The 12,580-nt window shown below is 51.1% G+C and overlaps 1 protein-coding gene across 1 annotated transcript in view; it reads left to right on the top strand.

Annotated features, from left to right (window-relative positions):
* ANAPC2 (anaphase promoting complex subunit 2) overlaps positions 1-11,011 on the top strand; it is a 12,112-nt gene extending 1,101 nt beyond the window's left edge. Inside the window, exons 2-13 of the mRNA XM_009326382.1 lie at positions 513-1,135; positions 1,657-1,789; positions 4,101-4,275; positions 4,423-4,542; positions 5,071-5,188; positions 5,272-5,453; positions 5,604-5,745; positions 6,501-6,576; positions 7,146-7,349; positions 9,073-9,202; positions 9,514-9,749; positions 10,513-11,011. Coding sequence (XP_009324657.1) covers positions 513-1,135; positions 1,657-1,789; positions 4,101-4,275; positions 4,423-4,542; positions 5,071-5,188; positions 5,272-5,453; positions 5,604-5,745; positions 6,501-6,576; positions 7,146-7,349; positions 9,073-9,202; positions 9,514-9,749; positions 10,513-10,725 — 2,352 coding nt within the window. The 3' untranslated portion in view covers positions 10,726-11,011. The remainder of the gene's footprint in view (positions 1-512; positions 1,136-1,656; positions 1,790-4,100; positions 4,276-4,422; positions 4,543-5,070; positions 5,189-5,271; positions 5,454-5,603; positions 5,746-6,500; positions 6,577-7,145; positions 7,350-9,072; positions 9,203-9,513; positions 9,750-10,512) is intronic.
* The last annotated feature ends 1,569 nt before the right edge of the window (positions 11,012-12,580 follow it).

The following is a 12,580-nucleotide window of genomic DNA, read 5'->3' as shown; positions in this document are numbered from 1 at the left end:
GGCGGCTTGTATTCGCTCGGGGGGCTGTCAGGGAGAGGCCGTGGGGGTCCAGCCGTCCCCCTCTTCCTCCCCCATCACACCAGCCAGGAAAGCGCACACGCCACAGAGAGGCGCTGCTTCCCCCGTCCGTGCTGCGGCTCTGCTCCCTGCTCGCTCCCCGGGGGAGCTAACGTCGGCCAAGGAAGGTTTTGCCCCGGAGCCTGGCTTTTGGGGGGGACCCGAGGGTGGCTCGTGGCACTCCCGCCAGCGCAAGTGTCCTGCAGCAGCTGCCAACAGGGACAGCAATGGACCGGGTTTGGGTGTTAGGCCTGGGAGGTGGGCACTCGGCTTCCAGCAGCGGGCTGAGACCCCAGCGTGTCTCCGTGGAGGAATGGTATCCGCCTGGTGCTGTTTGACAGCAGAGTCCGCGTGCGTTTCGTCCCCGCTCTTTGAGATGAGAGGTCTCTGCTGCCACAGATCCTCTTGGAGAAGTCTTTATGCGTGCTTAACTTGGTATCCCCTCCGCTTTTCAGGCAGCACCGAGGTCCAATGCTGTGGGGCCACTGAAGGATGCCGACCTACGGGCAGCCCTGGACGTGCTGCGGTGTTACGACTTGCACTCAGTCGTGGAGGAGTGGTTCATCGAGGTGCTGCAGACGGACCTTCAGGCAAATATAGCTCCTGAGTTCTGGAACTGCATCAGCCAGTATGAAAACACAGCTGAGGAGCCCCAGTGCTCCTCGCTCCTTCTGGACGCGTTTTGTCTTCTCAAGTGCCGCCTGGACCCCTACCTGAACAGCCTGGAACTTCTGGAGAGGTGGACCAAGGCAGGCTTGCTCCTGGGGACAGGCGCTCAGATGCTGCAAGAAAAGGTCTACACCATGTTCAAAGCTATCCTTTTCTTCTCCACTACCAAGTCCTTCCAGGAAATGATCCAGCAGTTCTACAGCCGCACCTTCAGGATATACATGCGGCAGTGGAAGAAGGGAGAAGATGGAACGAACGAGTGCGAGAGCAGCATGAGTGAGACCGAGCAGGAGAGTGATACGGAGGAGGGCGGAGGAGAGAGCCCGCTGTGCGCAGGCTGCAGCAGCAAGAGAGAGCAGTGCTGGTGCCCCAAAGCCATGGAGCAGTTTCAGCAGCTCAATGACATTCTGTACGTAGGTTACGGGGCGGTGGCTGTCACTCAGAACAAGCAGATGGTCCGGATGGGGAGCAGCAGCAAGTTTTCTTGATATCTGGAAACGGGAGGAGTTATGCGTGAGGTCAGGCTGTATCGTGGTACTGGTTAGAGAACTTGACGCAGGGTTTCTGCAGCTGGTTGGCAACTGGTGATTGAACTAGAGCAGGTCTTTAGACAGAAGGTTCCTCTCCCTGGGTCTGAGAATATCTTCCTCGTGCTCCAAGGCCTTCTGTCCACAGAGAAGCAAACTTTTCTAAACGAAAAAGTTTTTGATGGCTAGAAAATAAAGTTTCTAAGGAAGATGGGATAGAAGTAGCGTCATGTGTTACATATGTAGTGCATCTATGCAGCTATCAGAGCATTTAAACTAAGAGCTATGCCTGCATCTGTGGACCATACAGGGAGGAAGGTGCCTTCAGGTAGTTAGGTTTTCTTTATTTGCTTGTACCTTTGCTTCCATACGCTCTGAGTCGGATCATTGTCTGTGTCTGTAGCCGCCGGCTGAATTTGCTGGAGAGAGTGAGCGCCGATGCTGTCACGACCATCTTGCACAGGATGATAGAGGAGAGGATGGAGCAAAGATGCAGGGGGGAATACGAGCACTCCTTCCTGAATGAGTTCCAGGAGGTAAGGAAGGCGTGCGGGCAGCAAGGGCTCTTCCTTTGGAGGCGTGCAGCTGCTCCTGTTACTGCTTTAGCAGCTCAGGCTAAAAGCGGATTCCACGTGAAAACACCTGGTCCAGGGCTCCCACCATCCCTGGCAGAAGAGGTAGTTAAACCTCCCCATTTTGATTTACGCTAGAGGGGAAGGTTTGCTCTGACCTGTGCCTAATGGACCATTATATTTCACCTGGTGATGTCCGTAGTAATGAGAGAATTTCTGTGGTTCCGTTTTACAAACTACAAGAACACGTAGTGCCACGTAGCCTGCAGAGGACCCTCCCTCTGCGTAGGTGGGCCCGTAATTAGAATTTGTGTGGCTGTTTTCTGTCGTCTTTCCAATTTTTCAGCACCTCTTTAAAATAGGAAGCGAGGATGAGAGGTGATACTCTGTATTAATCTCACCAGTGGGCCACATACAGAATTAAAATCCTTCCTTGCAACTACCCAGCTGTTTCGCTGCTACCTGAAGCCGAGTTCGTGTTGGGCTGTTTACCCAGTATGACCTTAAAATAAAATTCTTCTCCGGATTATGGCTCTTCCAGGATACAGTCCTGGCGCTGCAGGCTTGCCCTGCACATTTTGTTCCTCAGTGCATGACCTTGCCTTTGCCTGCGTTGAAGAACAATGCGTGAAGTCAGGTTGCCATGCAAACCAGACGGCTCTCTCTGGTTGCCCTAGTTTCCTCGCTCTTTGCCATGCCGGCCGTTTTTGTCATCTGCAAACATCGGCAGTCATTTTATATTTACTTTCCTTTAGTTGCTGTGCAACGCTTTCTTTATTGGACCTAGTGTGAAATGCTTTTGGATGACCTGGAGATTGTTTAAGGACATTTTAAGGGCACCAGAGAAAATGCAACTGCATTCCGCTTGTCAGACGTTGCGGAAGGTCCCCTTGCTCCCACCTCTTCAGAAAGGCCAGCGTGTTTGGCCGCAGAATATTGGAGCGTGTCAGAATTAGGAAGAGGCGACTTAAAAAAAAAAAAAAAGTAGAAGCGATATCCAAATTGGGAAGACATCAAAAAAAAAAAAAAAGAGAAAAAGCACAAGCGTGGCAAGCTAAAGGTAAAATAGGAGAAGTCTGGGAAACAGCTTGCTAAAAGTACGAGTGCTGACAGCAACCCCCCGTTTCAGACACGTCAGCAGCAGTCTGGAATGCCAGTCGCTAATCAGGCTATAGCAGGAGCACTCCGAGAAGATAAACCCCTGGGGAAAAATGGGTTGGTTTGATAATAATTGTGTTCCTTAAAATTGAGTTGCTTTGCATCAGTTTCAGTCCTTTCCTTTTGTTCTTTAGGAGGGTTCTTTATCAGCTTTTCCACAGTTTTGCCCAGATCGGTGCCCGGGTGTTCTGTAGTTCTCAGGTTTGTCCTGCCTTGCAATTAGCAGAACTTGTGCATTCCTTCAGTGTTTCCTCAGTCGAGTAGATAATTAAAAATGAACGTAATCAAACCAGATCTGGACTTAGCATTTTTGTTTCAGGCTGTCCAAATCCAGTTATTGACAAAGGTTAATATTTACTAGCTATTAATACTCAAATACTATCCCAGGAAGTGCTACACGTTTGCCACCTTAAAGGAAAAATAAAATTTAAAAAAAGCATTTCTTTTGAATAGCTGGACATTGTAGTTGAGTAAATTTGAAATTTGATGATTACATGTTTCTCTGTAGAAAACTAAATCTTGAATATAAAAAAAATTAACCCTCTGATGCTCTCTGTTCAGGGTTTTATTATTCAGTGACTAGGCTGGTATTTGAGGTCTTGGTTTCAAGTGCCTGAGTTTGGTTGGTAAGGAGTATGTCTGTGAGTCCTTGGGATGGCTTGCTTGCTCTTCATTGATTTCAGGAATCGTAGACATTTCGGGCCACGGATGATGTGATGGGCAATTTGCTCGTATCCTCATAAAGAGAATAGTTCTGCAAGTATAGAATGGAATGGAATTCTGCAAGAATAGAATAGTCTGCAAGTTTTTGAATATACCCTATCCTTTCTGGAGCCCAGCGCCTATGCGCGGTCCTCAGTCACCCCTTATCTCCTCATACACATCTGCACAGTCTGTATCCTGTATCTTTAGTTAAAGATATTCTTTCAGCTAGGCTTTCCCTGGCTATAACCCCGGCCAGGGTGCCTTTGGAGAGCAGCTGGAGGTAATGCTGTCCTCGGCTAGCTGCTCATTTCTGCTTGCTGTGGCAGCTGCGTGGCGGTGGGTAAGCGTGGGACGTGGTTGTGCATCCGGCTGTGGTGTTCACCGTCTCTGTACTCTCCCTCTCCTTGTGCAGTGGATTGAGAAAGTGATTGGCTGGCTCAGCAGGGTTTTTCTGCAAGATGGTCCCTTGGCACGCTCCTCTCCAGAAGCTAGCAGCACCTTGAAGCGCTGGCGGTGCCACGTCCAAAGGTTCTTCTACCGCATCTATGCCAGCATGCGCATTGAAGAGCTCTTCAGCATTATTCGAGGTAGGTGCGACCCATTCAGTGTTCATTCATTCTTGGACTTGGATTGGATGAATGGTAGATCTGTTTTCATCTCCTGATCTGCCACGCTGTCTCCTCTTGTCTTCCCACGGAGCATGGCACTGTTTCAAATCACTGCTTGGTTTGTAGATTTCCCAGAGTCAAAGCCTGCTGTGGAGGACCTCAAGTTCTGCCTGGAAAGGACTAATCAGAGGCAGCAGCTGCTCAGCTCCCTGAAAAGTGCTCTGGAAATGCGGCTTCTGCATCCTGGTGGGTTTTACATCCCTGTGTATGTCTTTAAACTGTAAGGAGCCTGGGCATGAGTGGGGATCTACTGGGAGCCGTCATCTGATTTCGTGTTTGAGTGAGAGGCAACCAGGCTGTGCACATCGCGTGCTCTCTGTGTTGGAGTGTGCATGGGCAGCAGTAGCTGATTATATCCCAGCCCCTTCTTGCCTCATTTTTGCAGTATGGTGAGGAGCTGAGCTAGAAGTTTTGCTTTGGTCCAGGTGGGTAAAGGCTTCTCTGCTGTGCGTGGTCTGAGCTCCTAACGCAAAATCTGGGCTCAGCTGGTTTATAGTAGCCTCTGAGCATGTGTTCGCAGTTGGAACTGGTTTCTTAGATATATGGATCCGATCTCTCCCTTTGGCTGGGGAGAGATCTCTCCCTTTGTAGGGCAGCAAGCCCTTCGCCTCCGACTCCATAGATCGAACAGAGGGCTTGGAGCAAGCTCCTGGCATCCAAGCCATTAGCCTGTGCTCTGGGACTCTGAGCACTCCCTCTGCCCCTCTCCTGTAGGAGTCAACACATCTGACATCATCACTCTGTATATCTCGGCCATCAAGGCCTTGCGGGAACTTGACCCCTCCATGGTTATCCTGGAGGTCGCCTGTGAGCCCATCAGGAAGTATCTGAGGTAAGAGGCTTGCGGGGCAGTCTTACGCATCCCCTTTCCGCCCCCTTCCCTTCACTTGCTCTGTTTCTCTTGCCTGTTGGCAGGACTCGGGAAGACACGGTGCGGCAGATTGTGGCAGGTCTCACAGGGGATGCTGAGGGCTCCGGTGATCTTGCAAACGAGCTCTCGAAAGCTGACCCCGTGACCCTGGAGAACGGCCAGGAGAGTGATGATGACATCTCAGAACCAGGGGACTGGGTTCCTGACCCGGTTGATGCAGATCCAGGTTAGATGCCAAGACCAGAAGTCCTGGTAGCCTGCTGTTTTCCGTGGTGGGCCGTAGTCTTGAGCAGCTCATTTGCTGCTCCTCTAGAGCTGAGCTGGGCTGGGGCAGGTCTCTGTTAATGTCGCACTGTCGTCTGCTGGATTTCACTAGGAAAATCAAGTTCCAAGCGTCGGTCCTCGGACATCATCAGCCTGCTGGTGAGCATCTATGGCAGCAAGGACCTGTTTATCAATGAATACCGCACGCTTCTGGCTGACCGGCTGCTACATCAGTTCAACTACAGTGCTGAGAGGTGAGGTCCAAGTGCCCAGCCCCAGGGCTTTCCATGGTGAAGTCACCTGCTAAAGGTATGCTTCAGACTTGGTCCTACGAACGGCTCTTTCTGGAGCTGGGAATGTCTTTGGCCATTTCCTCTGCAGCTTTGGGTTTGCATCTAGAATTTCATGTGCTCACCTCTTCTCGGGCTGCTTCCTGCTCAGTCCTGCCCTTGGCTTGCACTAATAGGGCAGCATGTAGGAAATTGGAGGCACCGACACCCTCTTAGCTCCATCCCACGTGTTCTGGTGGCCTTCACAACCTGCACAGGCTGCTTAGGGTCAGCAGAAAGTGTCAAAGTAAGAAAAAGGGATGAAGCATCAGGAAACCTCAGCTGTAACCCAACTATGTCTCTGTTCAACATTTGCAGTGGTTTTCCTTTCTGTGAAATGCAGCCAGTGCGAGCCATGTCTGAGATTGGCGGTCTCAGGCAAGTGGCTCTCCAAACGCTGAGGTTGCACCGTGTTGTCGAGGGGGATGGCTAAGTGCCGTGCTCGTCCAAATGAAAGGGGTAGGAAGGTCTTCAAAAGCCGCTGGCCTACAGAGGAAGTGACTGTTTCTCACTTAGATGCTAGAAGGCATCCTGTTCAGATAATGTGCCTTGCAAGGCTTCCTAGGAGGGGCACCCTTGTGCCAGGGACTACTTTTTTTGGCTGTGTTGCAAGGGGTGGAGGCCAAGCCAGGCTCATCTGTCTGAGGGACCTGTGTCTGATCTGTTGTTTATCTTATCAGGGAAATCCGCAACGTGGAGCTGCTGAAGCTGCGGTTTGGTGAAGCTCAGATGCACTATTGTGAAGTCATGTTAAAAGTAACTTTTTTTTTTTTAAAATTCAAGTCCTGGGTGTTTGAGCTCATTGGGGAAGGGGAGGGACTTGAGGAGTGACCCAAAAAGGGTCTTTTAGGAAAGCGGGGTTCCCAAAATCCCAGTGAGGGGTCTGATTTGTGACAGGCAGAAGTGCCTTCAAAATCATGTCTGTTTTTTAAGCCCTGTGGGTTGGGTTATTGACTCTGGGGGATGGTTGCTCTGGTGCTGTTGTCTCTCCTGCCCTTCTGCAGTACAGTATACTGGCATTGAAGAGCTGGGCTCTTCCAGCTCCTCTGGGGTTCAATTCACTTGGAGCACTGTGGGAAGAACACAGGTCTGGAGGGACTCCAGCGTAGGCTAGTGTTGAGTTGTAAGCCCTTCCTCAGCCTCCCCACAAATGTTTCTGAGTATCTAGCAGACTTTCTAGTAGACACACATGATCATGTCCTTTCCAATGTCCCCATCATCATTTGGAGACAACGCTAGTCACCTTGTTTCAGCTTCTCCTTTACTAAGGGTTAGCACTGACTTGGAAGAGAAGGAGTTGCTTTAGCTTCCTCTGCCTTTTCCAGGATATGGCTGACTCGCGACGCATTAATGCCAACATTCGTGACGAGGAAGAGAAGCTCCCAGAGGAGGAGAGGCCACCGTTCAGCCTCGTTGCCGTTATCCTGTCAAGTGAGTTCTGGCCGCCGCTGAAAGAGGAGAAGCTAGAGCTTCCAGAGCAGGTCAAGGAAGCCATGGAAGCCTATTCCAAGAAGTATGAGAAATTAAAGGTGAGGCAACCTTAACCCTCCTTAAAAAAGGTGTATGGTGTTCAGACTTTGTTATATAGCATGGTTTTTGCAAAGTCCCCTTCAACATCCCTTAGATTTTAGCTGCTAGTACACCCACGCTGTTACGGTGGAATCCCAAAGTCCTTCAGCTTTGAATCGGGGTTAGAACCTGCGCTAGCTTAGCTATTGCCAAAAGAAGGCTTTATCTCTTTATGGGGTGCCTGGGTCGTCATAGTGACGGCAGTTAGGGAAGAGAGTTTTCTAAAATATGCCAGTGTTTGTTAGTTAAATGGATACTGAGGTGGAAGTTCTTAGGCATCTTAAGTCTGGTCTAAGCTTGTTGGCCTACCTTCTACAGTAGTAAGAGTGACATCCTGTCTGTTGGGCCTCTCTTCTTCAGTACTCTGGCACTCTCCTCCCCTGTTTGTCCTCTTGAAAAGAAGCTCTTTTAACATGGTCTCATTTTAAGATTCACTGTTAGTCTGGAGTTAGGTGAATGTTGCTTCCTCTTCTGTCTGTGGTCTCTCCTGGGTTGTGTCATTCATTTCTGGAGGGTCCCTGAACTCCATGTTAGACAGTTTAGGTGCAAGCATTTTTGGTCAGTTTGACTGTGGCTCGGACAAAGACTGAATCTGTGCCTTTATGAACAGCATGGAAAGGTGGAAGAGAGGCATACAGAGCAAATATAAGCAGCCGTGCAGTATTCTTCTGTTCTCCAGGCACTTGATCATGGCAGTTAGATAGAGAAGGCTGAGGTGCATCTTGCTCTGCACATACAGAATGGGTCAGAAGCAGGAGCATCTCTCTGGAAGTCAAGGAGAGATCTAGGTCACTTCCAGAGCTGTGGTCTTGGCTTTCTCATCTTGCAACTTCTTATCTGGTGGAGTGCAGAGCACACATCTAGAGCATGGATGATCTGGATCTAGCCAGGTCATGCCAGCATCGTGTCTGTGTGCACACGCAGATGGTTCTTTGCACCCAACCTGAACACAATTTGGTGTCTCATGCAGACCTTCCTCTTTGCCTATCCACTTGTGCTCTGACTCCACTTCAGGCTTGGTTTTCCTATAGAAAACTTTCTTGAACTTGTTACTGTACACCAGGTGATACATGCTATGAGGCTGGGAAGCTCATAGCGCTAGATCCTGTCTCTTCTCCTGCTGTAGCTACGTGCCAGATGTGGATGCCAGCTGATTTCTGTGCCTGCAAAAAATTAGTTAGGAGAGGATGCAGGAGAGGATGCAAGGAGGAAGCAGCCTCCTCGAGCATCCTCGCCTTCAAAGCAAGCAGTCCTCTTTTCACGTCAGTATCAGAAGAGATTGTTTCTCTTCTGAGGAAATCCTGCCCCAGATGAGTATTTATTTTCCGGTAGGAGTTTGTCCTGAGTGGCCCAGTTGGTCTTCCAGTGTTTCCTCAACCTGTGCTTACCCTACCAGAGAGCTGAGTGTCTGGCTTTCAGGCAGGAGAGGGGCATTGGTCTTGGGCAAGGGCTGGACAACAACTTGTGCCGAGGAGGATGTTTCCCATGAGTGGGTAGGGAACGGTTGAGGGGTGGCAGTGCAGGGTGACTCGTGACTCATGAGGAGCGGAGCAGCTTTCGTGTCTGGCAGAGGTGTGTGGAGCGCAGCTGGCCCTGGTGATAGAGGGGTGTTTGCAATAATTGCAGCACTGAGTGGTTCCTGTTAGAAGATCTGCTCCGAGTGGCTGCTTCTCCCTTTTCCAGGCCATGAGGACCCTGAACTGGAAGTACCACCTGGGCCTGGTGAGCTTGGATGTGGAGCTGGCAGATCGCACCCTCTCCCTGTCTGTCTCTCCTGTGCATGCCGCCATCATCCTGCACTTCCAGACCAAGAGTGAGTGCCGGGGCAGACTCGGCGTTACCACCTGTGTCTGTGTGCTTCCCATGGGTGGGCGGGAAGGACACGTTGCTTGGGTGGCTGTAGGCTCTGAGAGCTCTGGCAGCAGGACCAAGACTTGGTTCATGGGCTTGGATCTACCACAGGGGTCAACCGGGTCTCCAGCTCTCCTCGGAGACAGCACCCAGCAGGGCCACAGCTCAGCACCCAGTCTGCTTTCAGGCGGTCGCTGCACACAGCTGCTTGCTCCTGGCAGTGGAGGTGGGCAGGTGTCCGGTGCTTTTCTGTGATATCGGTGGTCTCTGCAGGCACGTGGACACTGACAGAGCTGAGTGAAGTGCTCAAGGTGCCCGTGACATCGCTGAAGCGTAAGATGACGTTGTGGCTGCAGCAGGGTGTCCTGCGTGAAGAGCCCCAAGGCACCTTCACTGTGATTGAGGAGGAGCAGAAGGACCAGGTGGAGAAGGTCGTTCTGATAGACAGCGATGAGGAGGGGGACTCTGCCATGGCGTCGCAGGCTGACCAGAAGGAGGAAGAGCTGCAGGTACCCGTCCGTGTGTCTTGGCTGCTTGCGAAGCCGGCAGGACGATGCAAACATCCCGTGCTTTTGGCTTTGGGGAATCTGATTAAGATGATGGATTCAGTTTGCACTTTGGATTTGCATTTCCCACTGCAAGTGGCTCAGTCCAGCATGAGGGTTTTTTGAAGCGGGTATCTCTTGATTAATGCTCGCTGGTGCAGGTGCTGGATCACAGAAGAGTGATCTTCTTCCCTCCAGAAGAGTGCCCGGCTGCTGAGCCGGGCAACCATTTGGGCATCTCTAAATGTGTTTTTTCAGTTTAAAAAAAGAAAAAGTCTGAGACATGATTTCATATTTGAAAATAGTCATGACTTATTTGGATTCATCCAAGCAGCGCTTTTTGGCATTTAAACTGCCAAAAAGGCTTACCCAGCCCTAACGGCTGGACCTTTGCCTTCTCTGTGTTGTGGTTCCTGGACACTTCCAGTGTTTTTCCTACCCGTGTGTCATGTTGTGTGTGTGTTGTGCCACTGTGCAGTTGTCATACTGGTAGTTATCCACTGAGGGTCATGCACGTACTGCACGTCAAATCCTGCTTTCCAGCTCTGTGTCCCAACACCCGATGCAGTTCTTGGATATTTCCTGTTTAAAGACCACGTGCTCATGGCTGAGAGCAGAACTTACTGCCAGCCACAGCCCTGCTCTGCTTTTGGGATATGGGATGCTAAAGCACTCATGGTAGAGATGTCAGTGTGATTTACTGTTGCTTGCGTGTCCCCCTCTGCAGCTGTTCTGGACATACATCCAGGCTATGCTGACCAACCTCGAGAGCCTGTCCTTGGAGAGGATTCACAGCATGCTGAAGATGTTTGTGATGACAGGCCCAGTGGTTACAGAAATCGATATACAAGAGCTGCAGGGTTTTCTCCAGAAAAAGGTCCGGGACCAGCAACTCATCTACTCCGGAGGTGTCTATCGCCTGCCCAAGAACTGCAACTAGGCTGCGAGCGTCCCTGCTTTCCCCTCTGCGTCACTTCTCCGTGCCTGTGCTCAGCTCCTGAGTGCCACCCGCCACCCTGCATCCTGCTGGGTAGTTTCTCTGCTCTGGGGGTTTGCTGTGCCCTCTTCCCCAAAAGGCTGTCCTTTTCCACATGGAGACAGCTCAGCAGCAGCCTGGGCCGTGCAGCCCACAACTTCTGAGACTGGGCCTGCTCCCCACATTGCTTTTCCTCCCATATGTGAGTGTCTGGGCCCACTTCACTGGTTAATAAAAAACAGCAGTCTCCTTTTTCAGATGGTACCAACTCGTTTTCTTTCCTCTCAGCCGAGCCCTCTTGGCATCGGCCTTCCCACGCTGAAAGGGCAGGCAGGAAGCTCCCCAGTCTGCTGGGCACCGTCTCCATTTTGTTGGGTCTCCATCTGTAGCCCGGGAGGCTTTGGGAGGGGGGCTGTTGGCTCCAGTTGCCGTCTGGGTCTCTTTGTGTGGCTAAAGCAGCATCTTGCAGCTGGCTGTGATGAGCGAGACCCTACACAAAAGCAAGTGTTCATGCTGTCTCCTTTGGCTTATGTGGGAGGAAGACTCCAGGGTCCACTTACCCTTGTCTGGGACTCTTAAATTGCGTGGAATAATTTTATTGTGGGATGAAGAATGCTTTAGATGGATGAGATGTAGCAGTTCTTCAGGGCAAGCTGTTTAGTCCTGGAGGATAAGTGGATTACCCAGGCGCTGGTGGGACTGCTTTATTACGGCACGAATACACGTCTCCCTTCCAACACCACGGATGGTGCCGTCGAGGGTGCATCGTCTTGGTGTGCTTCAGAGTTATTGGCACCACTGAGATCAACGAGGCAGTTGGATGGGATAATGCCTGAGCTCCGTTGGTTGAACATCATGCCCCCAGCCTGGGTACAAGATCAGGCAATGGGTTTCAGGATGGTGTTCAGCCTCCACTTAATAGCATTCAGGGTTCCTCTGTCCTGCTTTCCGGATGGGTTTTGCTCCTCAGAAACAATATGCTGGGGAAATCTGACTTTTACTAAAAATTTGCTTTCTGTGAAGCAAAGAACGAGTTTCCACAGCCCAAGGAGTCTTCCCCCTCCTCTGCTGAATCTTCTATCCCAGCTTGTGGGCACTGCAGCAGCTGGAATTGAGATACCAAAGGGCCACACTTAAAGCACCAGAGCAGCCCGTAACCCTGGCTGTGCTGCTGTGCGTCCAGGTGCATGAGAGACTTGTGGAACATAGAAAACAACCTGTATTTAACATTTAACCTTGTTTTTCAGTGCCTAAAGGCCTGGAAGTCCCACACTGTGGCATCCTTCGCGCAGCTGCGGGCAGCGGGGTACGGCACTTACCTCCCCCTTGTACACGTTCAGGGCCTTTTCTCTGTGGGAGAGAGCACGTGTTCTTGTTTCCCCGTGGCACTTCACTCCAGGCTCGTGGTCTTGTGGCAGTAGGAGCTGGTTGACGTGTTCTACTGTGAAGCTTAAAATTTTCCTTGTGCTGTAGGGTCTGTTAATAACGAAATAAACCCCAGTCTGTGAACGTGTAGGTTGTTACTCCAGGTAAAGCCAAGAAAGATGAACAGCAGCTAATCCCAAATCCCAGCAGGCAGGGAGGGAAATCCATACCCGAACACACGAGGAGCCCCACCGGACCCTGGTAGGACACCCGGCTGGATCTGTTGTCATCTGAGGTTGAGCTGGGTGGCCAGGACACGGCACTGGCCTCGTCATCGCTGTGTCCAGTGCGGGACGTGGCTGGGGACATCCCTGGGGGCCACACCTGGGACCCACGTGTTGAGGACACGAGGCACAAAATCTTGTCGAACCGCAGCTGGTTTAACCCCAGGCAG

This window comes from Pygoscelis adeliae, unplaced genomic scaffold (assembly GCF_000699105.1).
Source record: "Pygoscelis adeliae isolate BGI_AS28 unplaced genomic scaffold, ASM69910v1 Scaffold436, whole genome shotgun sequence".
In the NCBI taxonomy this organism is placed as follows: Eukaryota; Metazoa; Chordata; class Aves; order Sphenisciformes; family Spheniscidae; genus Pygoscelis; species Pygoscelis adeliae.
This window is presented reverse-complemented; position numbering and strand designations above follow the sequence as displayed.